Below are 21,238 nucleotides of genomic sequence, written 5' to 3'. Positions count from 1 at the left end.
CCCGCGGCCATGGGCCCGAAATCGTCGCCGTGGCGGCGGTGGCGGCGGCGACGGCTGAGTGACTGAGGGCGGACGGCGGCGGGGAGCGGACAGGCAGGGGCGAAGCGCGTGTGTGTGCGTGTGCGGCGCTGACGGCGGTGTGTTTAACCCTTAGATGGTCTCTAGCGAGCCGCTGCTGCTGCCGGTGTCACTGGAGGGCGAGTTCTCCACTAGCATGAAGGAGATGATCGGCGGCTGCTGCGTGTGCTCCGACGAGAGGGGCTGGGCCGAGAACCCGCTCGTCTACTGCGACGGGCACGGCTGCAATGTCGCAGTGCATCAAGGTGAGTGGGCGGGGGGGCCCGCGCCCTCCTCCCGGGGTCCCCGTCCCTTGGGCCCGTGTCCGCGCCCCTGACTGCCCCCCTCCCACCCCCCGGCCCCTCTTGGCACCCTCAGAGGCGTTTCCCTGCCTGCAGGCCCGCGTGCTCGCTGGTCTGACCCGGCCTGTCATCCCGCGCCTCTCCTGTCTTTTCCCTCACGTGAGACTTCCTACGCTGTGACTTCCTGTGTTATGACTGGTAGAGAGAAGGAACAGCCCTTCCAGTTTTTCGTCTCCTCTCCCTCCCCTCGTACCTCGCAGTGCTCGTGCTTCCCAGTCCTTCGCACACTGTTAACAGCCTCACCTAGTGCAGTCAAAGGACTACTGAAAACTCCTTTTTTATTATTATTTTCTTTTGCAGAGTTCTGTCCTAGCCTCTGTTCTGGCAGTTGTTGCTTTGTCTTTTTCTTCCTCTTCTCAATTCCTGTTGTCTCTGCCTTGCCCAAGTTAGATAAATTGTCAGCCAGTAGCTGAGGAGGGTTTGGGACTGGGAGGCGGCAGCGTGTAGGGACAGCTCAGCTGTCATGTGATTTCTGCGTGTGCCTGCCTTTCCCTGAGTGTCGTTTGGCTGAGGTCGCTTGGTAGACAGGGAGACTTCCTGTTGTGGTTGTGCAGCAGGAGGATGCCGGTCGTAGCGGCTGATGCAGGATTTGTTTGGATTAGTGAGACCGGTTGGTTGGTTTCCAGCTCAGCGCAGGAGCTGGCGCGTTCTGTGTTTTGTTTTTGCCAGCGGGCCGACCTTTCTTCTGGGAACAGAGAGACTGGGTTCTGCTGCTTGCATTGTAAGAAGGGAAGTTACGATCACTTCTGCTTTATGCATAACAGAAATAACGAATGAAGTTGTAGTTTCTCACTATAAACTCCCAAGCAGTCAGGTGAATTCCATGTTTGGTTCTCTGACTCCTTCTAGGTGGTGAACGAACAGGAGGAGAGGTAACATGCTCAATCCAATTTACTAGTCTGAATGCCTCGTGCATGTGAAAATACTATTAACGCATCTCGCATGTTTGGTCTTAAAATAAGATGACGTGGCGGCTGTTTGTTTTATGTATATATTCTTAAATAGCAGTAATAACTTAAGGAGATGTGCAGAAGAATTCAGTTATTCTTAATGCTGGAGTTCAGGAAGAGAGGAGCTGACAGCGTCTGCGTAATCAGCCAAGCTTTGAATTAGTTTTGTGTTGTCTTAAGAGCTGAATGAAGTTAACTGGTAAGTTAACTGCTTTTGTGGAATTTTAGGATGAAAATGAACACCAGAACACAAGTAGTTATAGAAGTCATATCTGAACCACCTATTACTATTGTATTGTGCTTAGCATCTTCCTTTAGATCTAGAGTCCCTGATGGTTTCAGTGAACAAATTTAATGATAGCAGCAGTTGGGTGCTGCCAGTACTCATGGAGCTGAAAAGGTACCAAGAAAGATCTGGTTTAGGAAGTATTTCTAATAGAAGGAGAGGATTAAGTAAGTTGGGTACAAGAATATTGCGCTTCTTTAAGTTCAGGTCCAAATCTGAATTTGAATATGAAAGGAAGCGTTCAGAGTCCTGCTTCTAAATCCAGGTGCTGTTGTAGAGGTAATAAGAAAAGGAGAACTGTGTGTTTTGACGTACCGTATTGGTAACGTTTTCTGTTTTTAACTTGATGTGTCGTGAAGATGGTAGAAGAAACGCGTTGATTCTAAATTTTCTTTTTGTCGTCTTTCTGCAGTGAAAGTAGTAGTTGTCAGGGTAAAAGCTGGCGCTCCTCATTTGAAAATCAGATACAAGAATTCCCAATGAGACATTCTTAACTGCAGTTTTAAATTACTGTAATTAGTTCTAATTAGTTCAGTGGAATCACCTTTTCCAGCATTAAGCCATTGGCAGGTTGGGAAGTACAGAATTCCTCAGTGCATTTTCCTTTATGCAGTAGTAGGAGAAGAAACCAAAGGAAGTCGTGAAACTCAAGAAGTATCATAGCATGTCAGAGCACAAAGCTATGGTGGAATTCTTTTTGGCTCTGGATGTACAATATATGTGTACAAAGTAGAGTCATAGAATCACCAAGGTTGGGAAGACCTACAAGATCATCCAGTCCAACTGTCCACCTATCACTGATAAAGTACTTCAGCTTTGATCTTTGCCCAGCTTGTGTTGCCTTTGGGTCTCATTGGCAGCCCCATCTCTGAGTTGCATTCTGTAGTTAGTTTCTTACTCTGCACTGCCTTCTGGTAATTTAAATGTGTGATTGCACGTTTAAGGTCTCCCACTGAATATATAGAGGAATTCAGAATCCCCCCCTCCTGTCTGTAGCTAATACAAATGCAACTAAAACAAGATGTTTTCTCTCATGTTAAAAAACTTTCTTGTACAGTGGAAGGGAGTTATCAGGATAGTTTGGTCTGTCAGTGCTTGGATAATGTATTTGAAAATCTGACAGCTGATCTTAGTATAACTAGCTGTATGCATAGAATAGGAAATAGTTTCATTAATACTTCTTTGTAGAAGGAAAGGTGCCTTGTAGAAGGAATAGCTGCGTCATGGAAGGAAAGGTGTTCTACATACTGTTGCCGCATTACTGTTTTCTGTTGTTTTGTTTATACAGGCTAGCACAAAACCAACAGTGTTTTTGGATATATACTAGAAGATAGCAATATGATCTCAACTTTCCTTATTAAGTTAAATTATTAATTTTTCTGATCTCCCCAGATTTTTTAAAATTTTAATAAAATATCCTTACTGGCAATTGAAGTATTAAAAACACAAAATCAGATTCACGATTGTGTTTTTCGAGGAATGTTTTTGGCTTTGATTGTTATTAGTCATTAAAACCACGTAGATGTGAGAACATAAGTGCTATGAGTAAATTCCAATACCGTCATTCCATCAGGAGTTTTGAAACAGTTTTTTGATCTGTGCATTTTGAACATAAACAGTACTGCCAAATTGCTAAACTCTTTTTCTGTTGAATTTCTTATCAAACTTTTGTATCAATGTACTATATAAAAATTGACGATAGTCTGGCAGAGAAATTTGCATATCTCAAAAAATCCCTTTCCTAAGGTTTTATGCTGTAGCCTGGTTACAGTTACAGCGTTAGTCGTGATGCGCGCATTGGTTTTTATTTAAAGCCTCATACGAATTTTCAGGGCAAAAAAGCCAACTTTTTGTCTTTGTTAAGTTCGTTATGGATTTCCTACTTAAAACTGGTTATGTTATTCATAAAGAGTAAGAAGGCATGGTTGTAGCTAAGTGTATGAATGTGTTGTGACAAACTCAAACTTTGTAAGTTGCTTTTGGTTTTCTGTTAAGAAAAATCTTTACTACAAATGATGAATGTTTATTATTGAAGGTATTCTACCCGTTTTGCTGGTAAACAAATAGCAAAACATATTGCCTATAAAATGTATTGCTGCTTTTGAATTATTATTTGACTTAAAAATTAACTGAACCAAACGTTTTTTCATAAATTTAAGTGGAAGGTTATTGTTCTTTATTTTTAGAACCATTGTGGTAGAACTTCATGTACAGTGCATAGATGTGAATTTGGGTTATTTTCGTGAGGTGTATTAACACGAGTTTCACAAAAAAGCTTAGTGTTATGCTGTAGTGATACTGAAAATTTGCTGAAATATTGTGTCTTGTTCCAAACAGCTTGCTATGGAATTGTTCAAGTACCCACTGGACCTTGGTTTTGCAGGAAGTGTGAATCTCAGGAAAGAGCGGCCAGAGTGGTACGTGCTTTGTTTGTTATGTCATGCTGCTTATAACGATCATGTGGGTAAAGTTTGCTGAAGTATCTCAGTAACAGGAGAAAATAGCTCTGTTTTCTGTCATAATTCCATCTAGATGCTATTCAGAAAGCCTTTTTTTTTTTTTTTTAAGCAATCTCTTAATTTTTCTGACTTCCTTTTTTTCTTCAAACAACTCTTTGTGTGGTCATTTTCTTCTTAGCTGTGGTGGGGGTCTTGTGTATATTTGTCTGCTTAATACTTTTATGGTTATTGTTCTTAATTTCACAGTCTTACTTTGAGTTGGCTATTGTTGTACAGTACTTCTAAATAAAGAAATATGTTCTTCTGTTCTCTTATTTATTTATTAATGGTAAGTACTGGGGACTCAGGTAATCCTGAGCAAAAAGGAAAAAAAAAAGACCAACTGAGAAAACAGCTACAACCTGCTTTTTTGTGATTACTTGCAGTTCTATTCTGTTTTTCACGTGTATGTTATTAACTCAAGCTGCATGATGTCAAGGCATTTTTAGTAAGAGAGAATCATGCTTATCGCTACTTTTAGTTTGTTTTCTAGCTAAAATGAGAATGTTTTGAAAGACAAAGTTGTTTTTTTATCTGTGAAAACAAATTTGTATAAAAATCGAAAGAAAAGATGGTTCAGTATCTTGGGTCAGTGTGAGCTATTTTTAATTTTGAAAGCTGAAGACAAACAAAGAGCCTAAAATGGAATTTTTAGTTTCATCAGTGGCTGGCAGGGTGTTTACATGAACTGCTTGCTGTATCTTATTTTCTTTTCTAATATAACGTACTGTAAAAATGTTAGGAAGACTTCCCGGGGTGTGAATTTTTGGCACAGAGTTGAAGAATCTTGTTCCTTTACTTTTTTCCATCTCACATCTAGTATTTTCCTAATGCCCTAGAATGCGTTTCCAACTCCTTCAGAGCAGATCTGTTGGTGGAAGCAAGAACAGATTGGAATCAATGTGCTCTCCAAATATTTGTCAACAGAAAATCAAAACCACCACCCTTTGTAAAGAAAGGTCATTTTTTTTCCTTTTCCTGGGAAGATCATCAGCAATGTGAAGTTTTAAAAGGAATGTTTTTTTCATGTTGCTAAATTTGATATATACAGTTTGACAGCAGAAGGAAAAATTGCAGAGGGGAGAAGAGAGATGGTGGCTGGAAGGAAGGGTTTTCTGGTTCGTGATAGGGAATTCTCATCAGGATTAGGGTATATTTATTCCTGTCTTCTCCTGACCCAAGGTATGAAGGACAACTGCGCTGACTTCTGAAATAAGCAATGTATTACTGTTTCCTGATAGTTTATTGAGTACCCCAAAGAAAATAGCTTTGGGCATTACACTGCTTTCCTTCACTGATGGAACTTGTTTAGAAAAAAATAGCAATCAGCGTAACTGAGTTCTCTCCCCAGCGTATTCAGTTTGTGTTTCCACCTCGTGTCTCTGTACTGGACAGTTCAGAAAGCTGATGACTGGCTTGTTTTTTAAAGAAAAAAAGGAATCTTTCCTATTTGTGATACAGCATAGATTTACGTGGTTCTTAAATGACCCCATGTTTGCATGTGAGGTAGAACAGCTTGATAATAGTTAAAGTTTTTAAGAACTACATGTATGCTAGTGAATTACAAACATGGTGCTTGTCTTTGAGGTGTCTTGGTGAAGTCCTTAGAAAATCTGGCTTCGGTAGAGAACCAAAGCCTTCAGTTTTGCTGGTGTCAGCATTGAGTGTTATAGCACTGCATAGTGGGCATTTTTGATGTCTTCAGAACTTCTGAATAAAAAAACTGGGCAGATTCACATTGCTGTAGGAAAAATTAATATTAGGGTCCATAAGAGGATGTGTACTTAAAAAGTAATATGTAAGAGGCTTTGTGTCCTGACTTGGGGAGTTCAGTGATTTAAGTTCTTCAGAGCATGATAGTGCTGCTATCCAAAGACAGCCTAGAGAAGCTAAGTTTAGAATTTATAGCATAGCTGTTCAGAAAAACTTGTTTTTCCTCCTCATCCTATTATGTTCAAGACATTTTTCTTGATTATCTTATTTCTAGAATGATTTAATTATAGTATTTACTGGGGTAGAAATAGGCAACGTATTTTACTACAAGCTGTTCTTCCTTACTCTTATCGTGAGGGAGCTGGAATAATCCATGTGATAGAGATACCAGGCAGCACAGAGACATCTGACATTTGCACAGTTAGCTTTTGTGTGGTCAGGCTTTTAGCTGCATGGGTCCTTGTGGATGCAGCTTGATTCAGAGAGACAAGGAGATCTTGGTAGTTTGGAATTCCGGGAAGCACAGTTTGTATCATACGTGGGAATTAGATTGCTTACAGTATTGCAAATGAAGTAATACAATGTTGATTTTTTTCACTGGAATATGTGTATTGTAAGCATGTGATTGGATCTGGAAAAATATCTGTACTTGGTTGAAATTGCTCAAGCTTGTTAAAGATGATGTTTTTTTCCACTTGGCATTTCTGTATTCTTCTTTTTTGATGGGTTGGTTCATGAAGTCAAGTGCAACACTGGCCTGCAACGGAGTCCAGACATTGGCGTGATGCTGCGGCTGGCCTCATAAGCCACCTGGGTTTGAGTCCTGGGGAATGCATGGAGGGGGCTGTGACTCCCTGTGGAGTTAGCCACATTTGAGTAGAATTCATCTGGATGTCAGCTAAGTTGAGGGTTACCGGAGTCTCGGCACTTACATGTATTAGAATTTGGTGCGGAGACAGACAGACTATGCAGTCAGTTCAGATCGTACAGTACTTCATAGTTAGGGGTTCCAAGCTGTAGAAACACAGCTGTAGTGTTTACCTCCACTGCGACTTCAGGTACATTGTGCTGTTGTAGTGATAGGTTTCTGCTGCAAGTCCTGCCAGACCTGAGCTGTTCCTGCATCTGCTGCACAGATGATCTGCAGTTTGAACACTTGAGAATAATTTTATTTTAATCTATAATATAGCAGTGGTTGTAGTTTGGATTTCCAGATTCCTCTCCTTTTTTTTTTTTTCTTTCAAAGCTTTCATCACAGTGTCTGCAAGTTTGTTATTGAAGAGCTGCTCATAAGGGTTGTATGATGCATCCATAATTCAGCTCTCGCTTCCCCCAGCATTTATGTAATGTAAAATAACCATGCATGTAGCATTGCTTGCATTTTGCCTGAGCAGGAGGAGGTGCAGGAGGAGGAAGTAGGAATGCAGACTTTGGAAATGCATATATGTTTGATATCAGAGCTCTGACACCTCTGGCGCAACAAGTTGCTGCTGTGGGAATGGGATCTCTGGGCCTGTGCTGAGAGTCTTTTTTGATGTGATTATTAGGCCTATATCTGTGAACTACAATGCATGTTGATAGATACGGTCACAATAGGGGGGAACTAAACTTAATTTTAGAATATGTATAGCCGAATAGCTAATTTCAGGATTAATTTACTGTGTTCTCTCTGAAGATTCCCTTGAAATAATTCTTAAAGAAATTTTGAAATGAATGCTCTTTTATATGTATCCGTAATTAATACTAAAGGACATTTTTTATCGGACTGTGATTACAAGTAATGTAATAGTACGCTAACAAGTAGTAGAAAAGTTGCTTTTTAGTTTTGAGTGTACAGCGGAAGAATTTACTTGTATTTGTCATTTGTGTTTTCTACAGAATAGTAAATAGTAAACTTCTGAATAAGAGGAGTGACTGTAAAATACAAATTACCAGATTTTTTTTTTTAATAAATACGGGAAACTACTGCTAGTATCCCCACGCTTCCTCTCCGTCTAGAAATCAGCAAATGTTTGTTCATAGTTGGCTAAGTGGAGTAAACTGCCTATCTGAAGATACACAGGCATAGCTTGACTGTTGACTGTGACTTGACATTTCTGCTTTTATTCTGAACCCATATGGATTGAGTGATGTGCGTTTCTTGTCTAGTAGACCAGTTACTGTTGTCTGCCTTGCATGTCCTGAGTAGGAGAGAATAATGCTTCAAGTTCAGATTATTTTCATGTAAGTAATGATGACAGACGTTTAACTTCATTGCATTGTGTCTCAAAAGATGACAAACTTGCTTAGGATCCTGTAGTGTCTGGTCATTACTGTTAGTAGTACTGTTGACAGAAGATGCTACAGAAGTAGCTGATGGTTTCTGTGAACTATCAACTTGCCATTTTCCTTAGAGATATTGATAACAAATGCAATGCCACTGAAAAAAATTGCTTCTTTGGTGCTGTTTAATGGCACAACTAGATCTATTGATCTGTTTGAAGCGGCACAAAAATACATTAAAGCGATTTTCTTTGACCTTTGTTAACCTATCTGGTATAGTTACTGATGGTACCCTGACGATGATTGGTAAAAAAGAGGGACTTATGAAATTAATTAGTAGAAAATGATGCAATTACTGTCGGCAACTCACGTTTGATGAAATATCGCTGCATGGGACATCAAGAAAATTTATGTGTGAAAGCTTTAAAAATGGATAATGTCATGCAAATCTTCATCAAAGTTGTGAATTTCATAAAGTCCAAGGGGTTGAATCGTCGCTAGTTCCAGGAGTTCCTTAGAAGTACGGATGCTGATTATGGAGTCTGAAGGAAGATGGCTAAGTCAGGGTAAAATGCTAAAAACACTTTGATTTGCAAAGTGAGATACAGTCCTTTATGGAATCAAAAGGAAAATTTGTGCCAGGACGTGAAGATTAAACATGGCTGTCACATTTAGCTTTTTTGGTGGATTTGACCATTCATTTAAATGAGTTAAACACACATCTTCAAGGTGAAAATCAGTTTACCTGTGTTATGTGTCAAACCATAATAGCATGTGAAATAAATTATGGCAAGCTCAAGATATGCCATATAATTTCATGCATTTTTGTGCGTTGGCTAAACCCAATCCTGTGAACAGTAAAAAATATGCAGCCTTGCTTTCTGTTTTGATCATGAAATTTGAGAATAAGATTCAAAATGTCAAAAAAAATCAGTATTTTGGTATATTTGTGATTCCATTTTCAGTCAACATAAATGCATTACCTGTGAATTTTCAAGTTGAAGGTATGGAGTTGCAATCAGATGTTCAACTCCAAGAAAATTTTGGCGTGTCTCTTTACCAGACTTTTATAAGACTTATCTTACCAGAGAAAAATATCCTTCACAGTCACACCTTATTCATGCAATCACTTTTTGGCAGCGCATATGTTTGTGAACAGTAATTGTGAAGGATGAAGAGTAATATTTCATCTAAAATCTCTGACAAATGCCTTGAGAACTCACTAAGAATTGCAACCACTTCAATCAAACCAGACATTGATGCATTAGTTTCATAAAAACAGGGTGAAGTATCCCACCAGTTTTATGTTTTTGTTTCTTTTTTTTTTTTTTTACGTTTTAATAAATACATAAAAAATAAAGTTTTGTTACTTATATACATTAACTATGTTGCAGATTTTATATGCGGCCCAAGACAACTCCTGTTGGCTCAATGCAGCCCGGGCAAGCAAAAAGGTTGGGCGCCCATGAAATAACCTAAATGTCCTGTGGCAAAATGAGTAACTGAAGTGAGAATAGAGCCTGAAGCAAAACATTTTCTATCATTGGAAATGCTTAATGCTTACTCAAAACTGTTTTGTGACCATTAGTTTCATTTTCTTAACTGAGGAAAATTTGTCAAGTCACAAGTGGAGAAATTCTGTAAAGAGCTTCTCAACTGCCAGGGGTCATGAAATGCGCACTAGGATTTTATCCCTCAAAATTTTAGGGTACAGGTCTAATATGTTTCAGGAAGACACTGAAGTGAACCAACGCAAACGCAGTTTTCTTTGGCTCTTGATTTAATTGGGATACTTTCAGCCTGATAGCAAAAGCTTGTGTGGCTGGTTGGAAATCCAGCCAAACACGACAGGTATTTCTCATTGCCTTCTGATGCTTTCCAGTAAGGATAAATGTGTGCATTTTAAACTTTGTGTATGCTTATAGTTTGTGTTCCTGTGACATCAGGACTTGGTAGTCTGAAATATGTACTGGGAAATTTATGACTTGAGACTTCTGAGGTTGGAGTAGCCACATCTCCATACGTGCTGTGTGGAGCTGGGTGTCATTCCTAACGTTTAGTTGTGCTGTGTGTTATATCTTGTAGTTACCTTATGTGTACTGTGTTAAAGTGTGGCTGACTGTCACCTGTGGTATGTGCTGACTGGATGGTCTTGGAAGAATGCTGATTTGCATGTTGAGTGCCTCTAATCTTCTTGTCATATTCAGTAAATTTATTGCCTGTAGTAGATGTCTTTGACAGAGCTAACTGAATCTGCATATATCTTTATCCGATCTCTTGATAAAGCAGACTAGATTGAGTCTCTGTAATTTATCCAGGTATAAAGCCCCAAATACTTCAGGTAGTCAGTCTGTTTTTCTCTTTCCTATCAACTGTCTGCTTAAAAAAAAAAGTTTTCTCCTCCTCCTGGGACAGATGACTGAATAGAAATGGGGCAGAGATTTGGCAAATTTGTCAGCATCGAGAAATGATTATTTGAAGAGGGAGATGACTTAATTTCTTAAGTTGTCAAGTTGCAGAACATAGCACTTTGGAAGAGAAGTGTGACAGTATGCATTCGTTTGCTCTATTAGTGGTGTCAGCCAGTCGGGGATTCTTGAATGCTTTCCCCATGGTGGTAGAGGATCTTTTGATTCCTGTTGGTTCTTCTCTGCAGCATATAAATACTGGTATAAATCATGGGTTAGAAACATTGGAACTTCAGTAGGTTTTGTTTGCATCTTTTTAGATATCTTGGTTTGAAAAATTGAGTAGTTAGCTACTTGCTGACTTCTGCTTAAAATACTTGTATGGTTGAAAGCTATTATTTATAGAGACATTTAAGATAAAAATATGGAAGGTGGACATTCTGTGGGTTTATAAGTAAGGTCATAACTCTGAAATACTGCAGGTTGAGACTATTGATAAGGTATCGTGCTATCGAGCTGTAGTTTAGCTGTAGTTTAGAAAGCTATTGAGCTGTAGTTTAGAAACTGATAAATACGGAAATGTGGATTTGGTTACATGACAGATTATACAGATAGCATAAATACTGTATGTTGTATAGATAACAGTACTGACTGTCTGTGTTACATAGATAGCAATGTTGGCTGGGCTATATATTCCCATAGATGCTTTTGAAAAAGAGGTTATGTATAATTAATCCTTTTTGATCTACTGAAGAATGAACTGAAAAGATGAAATTTTTACTTTAGGAAGTACTAGTAAGCAAGGGTTTGAAAAATCAGAAGTAATCTCTAATGGGTGGTTTGAAAGTACCTAATTAGTTCTAAGGAAAAATGATCAAAAATATTAATGAAACATCAGAGTAAAAAGATTTGATATGAGTAGGTAGGCTGAGTTTGGTCTAAGTTCAATAATTTCAGCAGCCTTTGGGAATGCTTGTGAATTTGAGTGGACTGGACTTTCTGGAGCTTTCAGGAGCTGCAAGGTTGACCTTCTCTGGTTAGAATGTCGGCAGTATCAGTTTTGTTTCACATGAGAGTCTGAAGGGGTGAATAGAAAAATGAAATGTCACTGGATTCGGAGGGCCGGGGTAGGTTTTTACCAGCAGATGCAGACATGGTCAGTCTGGTATACATCCTGTTGCTGGGTCTGTTTTTGTACTAACCACCTGTGATTTCTCATCTATTGATATGCCAAGATATAAATTTCTAGTACGCTGGTTTGCCCCACTCTGCAAATATGTTTTTTTTAATTGTTATTATTTTTTAAATTGTTTAACCTTGCAAAACCTGACCCTTCGTAGGCTGTCAGGCATGTGTCCTCTAGATGTGCTGAGTTTGGGTTAGGTATTCTATTAAGTATAATGTAATTGTCTGTTGTTTGATTGTTATATTTTTATGCAAGTCCTTTCAGAGTATGGTGTCTGTTCATAGAGGAAGCTACATTTACTTTACCCCAAATTCTTTTTCTTTTTTTTTTTTTAGGAGAAAGCTGCAGTTTTTCTTACGTTCAATGTTTTTGTTTCAAGGCGTTTGTGTTGTTTTTTTTTTAACTTTTTTTCTTCTATCAAAGAAATGGGCCAAAATTATGAGGAGGAGAGATATTGAAAGAAAAGCTTAAAAAAAGAAGATAAGAAAACCTAGGACTCCATCTTCTGTTCAAGAGGATAGGACACAGTACAGTTTGAGATGGAAATTAAGCTTGTAAGCAAATCAGTCCACACATGGCTGATGCTAGTTAAAAATTTGAAATGTATATTTGCTGTGGAAAAATATTGGCCCAAGAAATTTGCATTTATTAGTAGAGTGTGGTTGTATTCTTGTCCTACTCCCTGTCTTTATTCATGTTATGTTCATTATCTGGCATTGTTGTTCATATGGCCTTATGGAGAGATGACTCAAATAAGTGATCTGGCTGAAAACTAAGCAGGGAAAAAAAGTATTTTATTTTTAGCTTGCTGATCAGGATTTCCATATGGTCGAATGATTGCTCCTCCAAGAGCAAGGGAGACAGTAGAACGTACACAGCAGGGGGTGGCCAGTGATCTTCTTTTGGCAGAAGTCAGCAATTATGTTAGCTTAAAGTGAATCTGAATTGAAGTCAGCTGGAACTGCAGCCTAATTTCTCAGCTAACAGCTAGGAACTGTAGTCTATTTTAGCTTCTGTAGATCTTTTGCGTTATTTAGGTTAACGGGTCATACTGAGACACACTATTTATTGCATTATTGCAATGCTGGGAATTCAGTCCTGTAGGACTTGGCTTGCTTGGACAGTCATTATTCGGGTGAATGGCTCCATTGGCCTACCTTGGATTACTATTCAGTAAATTACGTGTATGTTTTGTTTTGTTTTTTCTTATAGCGAGATACAGTATAAAATGCTTTTTGAAACTTGCTTCAGATTTACAGAACCCTTAGGGAAGAACAAGACTATTTCTACCATTCTTCTCTCTTTCTTTTATAGTCTTGTTCTTATTTATCTACTCTGTCTACTAGATAAGTCTCTTCATTTCAACATGAGTAAGCTGGTCTGTTGGATTAAATCAGTTTCTTTCCTCTTTTTCTGACTGAAAAATTGGTGGAATTAAGTTAACCAAAAAGTGTCCAGTAATTAATTTGTGTAATACCTATTGCGTTTGGTAGTTGTTATTCCTGGTTAAGATGGAACGGTGTATTTATGTAAAATGATGGAGAAAACTTGGGATCCTAATGCAGTGCAGACAAGTTGTACTCTGACTAATTCAATATAGGAAGCAGAGTTTACGTAGCTCTTGCTTTACACGCATTGTTTTGGTCTTTCTGTCTTTAGTTTTTGCAGCATGTCTTTAGTGGACACCTCCATTCTTTATTCTTTTTATGTTACTGTTCTTTATTTCTTGGATATTTTTACTTGTTTAAGACAGAAGCTATATCTGTGAACTTAGTCTGATCCACCAAAGAATTTAAAAAAATGAGGTCTGCGCGTTACATTCTGTAAGCCAGTATTGCTCCTTCTTTCGCTCCTCTTCGTCAAATCTAAATCAGTTTGTTGTACGTACAGCACCACATGCTCTGTGCGTACAGCTGAGGATGTGGCTATTCCTTTGCATCACAGTCAGCCTTTCTGGTATTCCCATTTGCATGGTCACACCTGATGTTTATCTGAATTGTTGATCAGCCTTAGGAGTTTGCCCTGTTTATGCTGTATTTTTTTTCCCCAGTCGATTTAGTAGTTCCATGAACAATAGAGCTCAGAAATCCTTTGCCAGGGCTGAGACCCACAACTGGAGAAAAGAACCTAGCCATTGTCAGTGCTTGAATATTATAGGTCATCTGGCCTTCCATACAGAACCTTTATGCCTTCAACTGTCACAGAGATTGAAGCTTTATTCAATTGTGTGAGTTGTATGCAGATGTGGCATTTAGTAGAGAGATTCAGCTGTTGTTCACTTCAGCATTAAGGTCTGTCCATAAGTTAACTGTAAGAAGGAGACATGGTTTTGGATGAAAACATTCAAATAAGAAATTAAAAGTAATTGGACTTTTGAGATACATATATATGGGCACTATTTTATTTCCTTTCTCCTGCAGAATCTTTTGTAACATGTGTTTAAGCATTTTGAAAATATGGGATTTTTTTTAGCCACTTCGCAAATTCTCAGCTGAAGCTATTGCTTTTTTTGAAACGTATTGCTCTAAGATTTTAGAACTAGTAGAAAAATGTTAGTTAAAAAATGTAATGGAGAAATGATCTGCTACTTACTTGTCTCAGCTAGGTGGGAATGAGGGACGTGGGGCCCACCAGGCAAAGGCACTAGTTCTGTGCTGTGGTGCGTGCTGGAAGTGAGGAGGGAACATATGAGAGCGTGTAGGCTGTGAACCAGTTAGATTCATAACCTAGAGCGAAAAGGGCAAAGGATCTCTGTGTGGTATAATAGCTTATTACAATGCTGCTTTATTGCAGATAGTAGCCAGAATTCACAGGCAGAAGTGCTACATATCATCAGAATCCCAACTCCAGCTCCTTGAGAGCTGAGTGCTGGCGTTCTGCTCCCTGCCAGCAGCAAGATACTCTGCAGAATTCCCAACACTTCAGTTTTCTTTAGTTGTCAAAACTCTCTCTTCCAGTTCAGTTTTCTTTCTCATTTCTGGAAATCTAATGGAACTGATCCCTATGGGGATATGAGACAAAAAGAAATGAGTAGAAACTGAGCTCTAAAATGGCAAAGGAGCATGCTAAACTCTTAGGCATAAAGGCCTGGCTCTCTTCCTTGTCACTTACTATCCTGTGATTGTTTTTAATTTTTTATTCTATGGTAAAGTTTGTTCAAGAAGTTTGTTCGTTCTTATTTACACTGCAGTGTTGCCATTCCCCACCTTCAGTTCACAGTACACCTGACAGTACACAGCTGTTGTAACTGACTGTGAGATTATGCTGTAAATTGCATCAGAAATATGACCTGAATTGAAAATATTAAAAGTTTATTTCGCTCCGTTTCACTGATCTGGTTTAAAGGGCAGCCTTGCAGAATTTAGCAGCTGTGGGAGTGGTGGAAGGAGAGATTAATACGGGAGTGGTAAAGGGAAGAAGAAGGGAACCTCCTAAACTGGTTTTGCCACTAGTGAAAATATATGACAAATTTTCACAGGCTTGTAGAGGTGGGGCAGGGTAAACTATGTTAATAGCTTCGTTTGTCTCTGTGCTAGATATGTCAGCTCATTGCCCTTAAGCTGTATAGGCTTGCAGCTTTGGGATGGAAACAAACTTTATTGCACTGTCACTGTCAGTATGTACCAGGCTTCTTGCTTTGAGTCTAAGCCAGTGTATACGGAATTCATTAAAATTAACCTGCAGCTACTGAGTGTCTCAGCAGCTTGCATGTAATGTTTGGAGAGCTGAAGTGTTAAGATACAGCACGTATACTGTATATGTAAAATTTTATTGAAAAGGAATAATAGAGTCATCGAAAGGCTTGGGTGGGAAGGGACTTTAAAGATCATCTAGTTTCAACCCCCTGCCATAGGCAGGGAATGAACCAATCGTTCATTTCGGTTGCAAGAAGGTCATTGTAGTCTTGACTTGAAAAAGAAGTGGTATAGTGCTCCAAGTCTGCAGGCAGCTTACAGAACAGTTCGGAAGTTTTCAAACACTTTGACCTTTGAATTTCACTGTAGACATAATACTGCCTTTTAATAAATTGCTGATCATTTTCATGGGTTGTTGTGAGGGAAGGGTAAGCGAAGCAAAAGACAGGAAGGAGGAATCCTAAAGATTCTTTTTGTTGTGTGCGTCTGCCTATACCAATGTACTGAGCAAAAATAATTCAATATTTTTTCTGTTCTACCCTTTGTGAAAGCCTCTTCACTGCTAATACCAGTTCTGTTACAGGTTAAATAGTCCTGAAGATATTCTTCATCTGTATTAGTTTCAGGAATTCCCCAAGTCTGCATAAGCTGTTTGTGAGGCACTTAGAGCATCATAGGCTGCTTCATCTGCTGACTTAGCAGGCAGCTGATAACAGAGAACTGTACAGTTCAGGAAACGGAGAAGATCTGTGCTGATGCTAGATGTCTGTCTCTATGTGAAGGGTGTGATAAAAAGATGCATCTGAAGATCTGTCTGTTACTGGCTTTCTTAAAAAACTTATAAGACCTGTATGCCTTGGGCTGTTTCTAATTTGGGAATACATAAAGATTGCAATAAAATGTTGTCTAGGTGTAGGTTCTCCTGTAACAGAGCTCCTTTTCACATCATCTGAACCAGTTAAATGGAACGTGTGTCAAACCTGTTCAATTTCTATAGTCTCTGGTCTGATTTGGAATTGATGGACTCTCCTCTGGGAAACTTAGTGGTAAGCTCGGTGTTAGGAAGTTGATAGAAGCAGTTGTAGCAGAAAGATTGCACTGCTGCGATCCTGGTACGTCACAAGAAAAGGATGCCCAGCTGCATGTTTCAAGACATGCAATCTTTGGGAATTTCAGGGATGAGTCAACTTTTGACCAGTTTGTGAAACAGAAAACAAGATTGTTTTTGGCTTGTTGGAATAAGTGTGAGTTAGCAGGGACTGTGAAGCCAGCTCTTACTATAGGTGTGCTCTGCACTAATTATATCCATGGCACATCTTGGTGATTGACTGTTTTGGTGAGTACAAAGATCCAAGGAGAAAGACATACAGTAGGGAGTCTTGGACTGTGCCCAGGTTTCTTGTCAAGGGGATCTACCCCATTCTTGGTGACATGTATCCAGAATTCCACGGTGTGGAATCCAGGGATTAAAACTTGGAGGTGGAATTGTGAATAGCTTAAATACATTGTGGTTTCAAGATCCAAAGGAGAAGGCTTTGTTTGTGACAAACTAGCATTAATACAGCAGTAAGGGTTAAGGGAAAATATGCCCATTCACTTCTACAGGATGGTTACTTTTTCAATGACACCTAATAGATTTGATTTGTGTGGTTTCTTTTGTAATGCTTCTGTGATCATTCCATTTTTTTATTTTATTTTTGCTTTTTTTCCTAGAGATGTGAATTATGCCCTCATAAGGATGGTGCTTTAAAGAGAACAGATAATGGGGGTAAGTTTTATTCTTACTATTTGTGAACTCTCTTATTTTGTATGAGGGAAATAAGACTGTGAAAGGAATAAGTAGGGATCCCAATAACAACTGGAAACAAGCAACTGGTTTATCACACTAGCTGGCTTGGAAAGTGATGACTATTTTACAGCAACCTGTAGTTGTCCAAAATAGGATGAATTAAAGTTTGAGAACATCAGTCATTACTTGTAGATGAAAGTTACGATAGAGGAGAAACTGCATTTTAACACAAGATTTTAGAGGGGAAACAGATAAATTTTATGTATATTTAGTTGGAGTTTGAACATTTACAGAAAGCTGTTGAAAGTGCATCATTCATGGGAGAAAGTGAATTTTTATGTCTAAAGCCAGGCTGAATGATTTGGTGCATTTTCTATGATAGCTTTCATGTTTGGTTTACTAATAGGTTCAGTAACAAAGAAGCTAGACCTGAAAAGTTGCAGCCCTGATTACCTGTCCCTTGCATCTTTCTAATTGTATCCTTTAGGTAATCATCCATTCTGCTCCTGCTAAAAGAAATCTCCAGTGAATGTCATGTCTTGGTTGGTTTTTTGCTAATAGTTGGGTGATATGAATGAAATCTTTCAATTAACTTTCCAGACACTCCTGGATTGTCACCTTCTATCCGTTTTAGATGCTTCTAAATTACTGTCCATCATCTATCTGTAAAGAGCTCATTCATTTTGATACTGCGACCTTTCTCTTGTGAGAGGAGAAAGGATGATCAGGATTCCAGATTTTGTTTGAACAGTTTATGTTAATTGTGTTCTGGAGATTTTCTGCTGCATACACAGTATTCTACGTAGTTTTCATCTTAATCTCGGTTTAGCGTTGATGTAGTTGATGTGGCTTTGCTGTTTCTTTTAAAGGTGAGTTGCGTGAGCCAGAGCCTGATTGTATTCGGGCTGGTCTCCTCTTTCCCTTTCTAATCACTGTGCTTTGACAATAATGTATAGCATACATTCTGCTATTCACCATTCTAGTGTCTGCTTATCTCAAACATGTTAGTGAATTTTGTGTCATTTGTGAGTGTTAGGAGATTGTATTAAGTTAGTGTGTCAGTGAAACTACCATAATAAGTGCCAGCGCAGTACTTTAGCCTTAGAAGTAAGCCTCTCAGGCAGGTTAATACACGGCAGCGTTGAATTAATTTCTTCAGGATGACAACTGAAGCGTGAGGTAGCTGAAGGGTTTTCCGCTTTTGTACTTAGAGTAGTGTTTGGGAATGCCTTGTTATTCTGTATGGTAATTTTGAAGAATTTTCTTTTCAGAAAGTCTTGAGAGTGTATTTTGACAGTGTGCATCAAATATCTGAGCCTCCTTTTGATTCTCTCTTGCAACTGTTTTCTTTGTAATTATGAATTTCTGTCTGAAAGTGAATTGCTCTATCTGATTGAAGTTACTTAAGTTTAAATTGCAAAGATGTTGCATTGGACAAATGATGTTGTCCCTTCTTTAATTTTCTCAACCAGCAATTTTTAGCAGTGAAAAGCTGATAGCAGAGGATTCTAGAGAATTTGTGTTTCACTGTCTGGAAATTTCCCTCAGTAATAGATGTTGTCCGTGGGGCTGAATACAGCAAATCCTACATTACAGACAAACGGTACTTTTAGTAACAGGTTTACAGAAGGATATGAAACTTGGAAAAATGAACTCCAACTGGTGTTATGTCATGGAAACCTACACTGCTAATCTGAAGCTTTCCTTTCAAAGTGTTGCTTAAGCTTAGAACTTGATTTTTACAATTCTCTTCCACCAGCATTGGTGCAATTTTTCCACCAGTGCAATTTTTGTTTTAGCATGCAGATAACTCATACATGGTCTGCTGGTTTTCTAGATAATTTATTTTTTTGGTAGCAGTCTTCTGGATATTTGCTTTTTACTAACGTGAAGAAACATGTTTTGTTTGGGGTGTTGAAGGTGCTGTATTTTCTTTTACATTTGGAATCTTCATATTTTGTCTACTGAGCTTTTACTCTGGGGTTCCATGTTTTTCTTAATCTGAATAAGACACTGTTACTGCAGGTAGGGCCTTTACTGTGCATTACTGCCTCCTCCTTTGTGGTGGTGTTCGTGTTTAAAACTTTGTTTGCTGTGTTCATTTTCAGCATAAATTAATTAAATCATTTCTCTGGTCCAGCTGACAATGCTGATGTCAGGAAATGACCAGGACCATTCTTTTAGCAGTAGCCTGTACATAGCCTGTTTTACGTCAGCTGTACAGCTGTTCCTGAAAGCAGCCTAAGCTTATAGCTCTTATCTAGTGGTGTTATCTTGTCTTTAGGAACTCTGGGGCCCTCTTGTACCTATCTATCCATCCATGACAAAGTAGTCCATGAATCAAACTTGTGTTGTTTTGAAGTGTTACTTACTAAGAATAGTGATNTGTATGCAGATGTGGCATTTAGTAGAGAGATTCAGCTGTTGTTCACTTCAGCATTAAGGTCTGTCCATAAGTTAACTGTAAGAAGGAGACATGGTTTTGGATGAAAACATTCAAATAAGAAATTAAAAGTAATTGGACTTTTGAGATACATATATATGGGCACTATTTTATTTCCTTTCTCCTGCAGAATCTTTTGTAACATGTGTTTAAGCATTTTGAAAATATGGGATTTTTTTTAGCCACTTCGCAAATTCTCAGCTGAAGCTATTGCTTTTTTTGAAACGTATTGCTCTAAGATTTTAGAACTAGTAGAAAAATGTTAGTTAAAAAATGTAATGGAGAAATGATCTGCTACTTACTTGTCTCAGCTAGGTGGGAATGAGGGACGTGGGGCCCACCAGGCAAAGGCACTAGTTCTGTGCTGTGGTGCGTGCTGGAAGTGAGGAGGGAACATATGAGAGCGTGTAGGCTGTGAACCAGTTAGATTCATAACCTAGAGCGAAAAGGGCAAAGGATCTCTGTGTGGTATAATAGCTTATTACAATGCTGCTTTATTGCAAATAGTAGCCAGAATTCACAGGCAGAAGTGCTACATATCATCAGAATCCCAACTCCAGCTCCTTGAGAGCTGAGTGCTGGCGTTCTGCTCTCTGCCAGCAGCAAGATACTCTGCAGAATTCCCAACACTTCAGTTTTCTTTAGTTGTCAAAACTCTCTCTTCCAGTTCAGTTTTCTTTCTCATTTCTGGAAATCTAATGGAACTGAGCCCTATGGGGATATGAGACAAAAAGAAATGAGTAGAAACTGAGCTCTAAAAAGGCAAAGGAGCATGCTAAACTCTTAGGCATAAAGGCCTGGCTCTCTTCCTTGTCACTTACTATCCTGTGATTGTTTTTAATTTTTTATTCTATGGTAAAGTTTGTTCAAGAAGTTTGTTCGTTCTTATTTACACTGCAGTGTTGCCATTCCCCACCTTCAGTTCACAGTACACCTGACAGTACACAGCTGTTGTAACTGACTGTGAGATTATGCTGTAAATTGCATCAGAAATATGACCTGAATTGAAAATATTAAAAGTTTATTTCGCTCCGTTTCACTGATCTGGTTTAAAGGGCAGCCTTGCAGAATTTAGCAGCTGTGGGAGTGGTGGAAGGAGAGATTAATACGGGAGTGGTAAAGGGAAGAAGAAGGGAACCTCCTAAACTGGTTTTGCCACTAGTGAAAATATATGACAAATTTTCACAGGCTTGTAGAGGTGGGGCAGGGTAAACTATGTTAATAGCTTCGTTTGTCTCTGTGCTAGATATGTCAGCTCATTGCCCTTAAGCTGTATAGGCTTGCAGCTTTGGGATGGAAACAAACTTTATTGCACTGTCACTGTCAGTATGTACCAGGCTTCTTGCTTTGAGTCTAAGCCAGTGTATACGGAATTCATTAAAATTAACCTGCAGCTACTGAGTGTCTCAGCAGCTTGCATGTAGTGTTTGGAGAGCTGAAGTGTTAAGATACAGCACGTATACTGTATATGTAAAATTTTATTGAAAAGGAATAATAGAGTCATCGAAAGGCTTGGGTGGGAAGGGACTTTAAAGATCATCTAGTTTCAACCCCCTGCCATAGGCAGGGAATGAACCAATCGTTCATTTCGGTTGCAAGAAGGTCATTGTAGTCTTGACTTGAAAAAGAAGTGGTATAGTGCTCCAAGT

The 21,238-nt window shown here is 38.8% G+C and overlaps 1 protein-coding gene across 8 annotated transcripts in view; it reads left to right on the top strand.

Annotated features, from left to right (window-relative positions):
* MLLT10 (MLLT10, histone lysine methyltransferase DOT1L cofactor) overlaps nucleotides 1–21,238 on the top strand; it is a 121,878-nt gene that overhangs the window by 986 nt on the left and 99,654 nt on the right. For 3 of the 8 annotated variants that reach the window (XM_021387932.1, XM_021387931.1, XM_021387939.1), the window contains exons 2-4: nucleotides 155–323; nucleotides 3,993–4,072; nucleotides 17,071–17,125. In XM_021387932.1, the coding sequence (XP_021243607.1) occupies nucleotides 155–323; nucleotides 3,993–4,072; nucleotides 17,071–17,125 (304 nt within the window). Of the gene's footprint in view, nucleotides 1–6; nucleotides 324–3,992; nucleotides 4,073–17,070; nucleotides 17,126–21,238 lie in introns of those variants that run through there. The other 5 variants (XM_021387935.1, XM_021387934.1, XM_021387938.1 and 2 more) reach the window with 5 other exon arrangements.

This window comes from Numida meleagris, chromosome 2 (assembly GCF_002078875.1).
Source record: "Numida meleagris isolate 19003 breed g44 Domestic line chromosome 2, NumMel1.0, whole genome shotgun sequence".
In the NCBI taxonomy this organism is placed as follows: domain Eukaryota; kingdom Metazoa; phylum Chordata; class Aves; order Galliformes; family Numididae; genus Numida; species Numida meleagris.
This window is presented reverse-complemented; position numbering and strand designations above follow the sequence as displayed.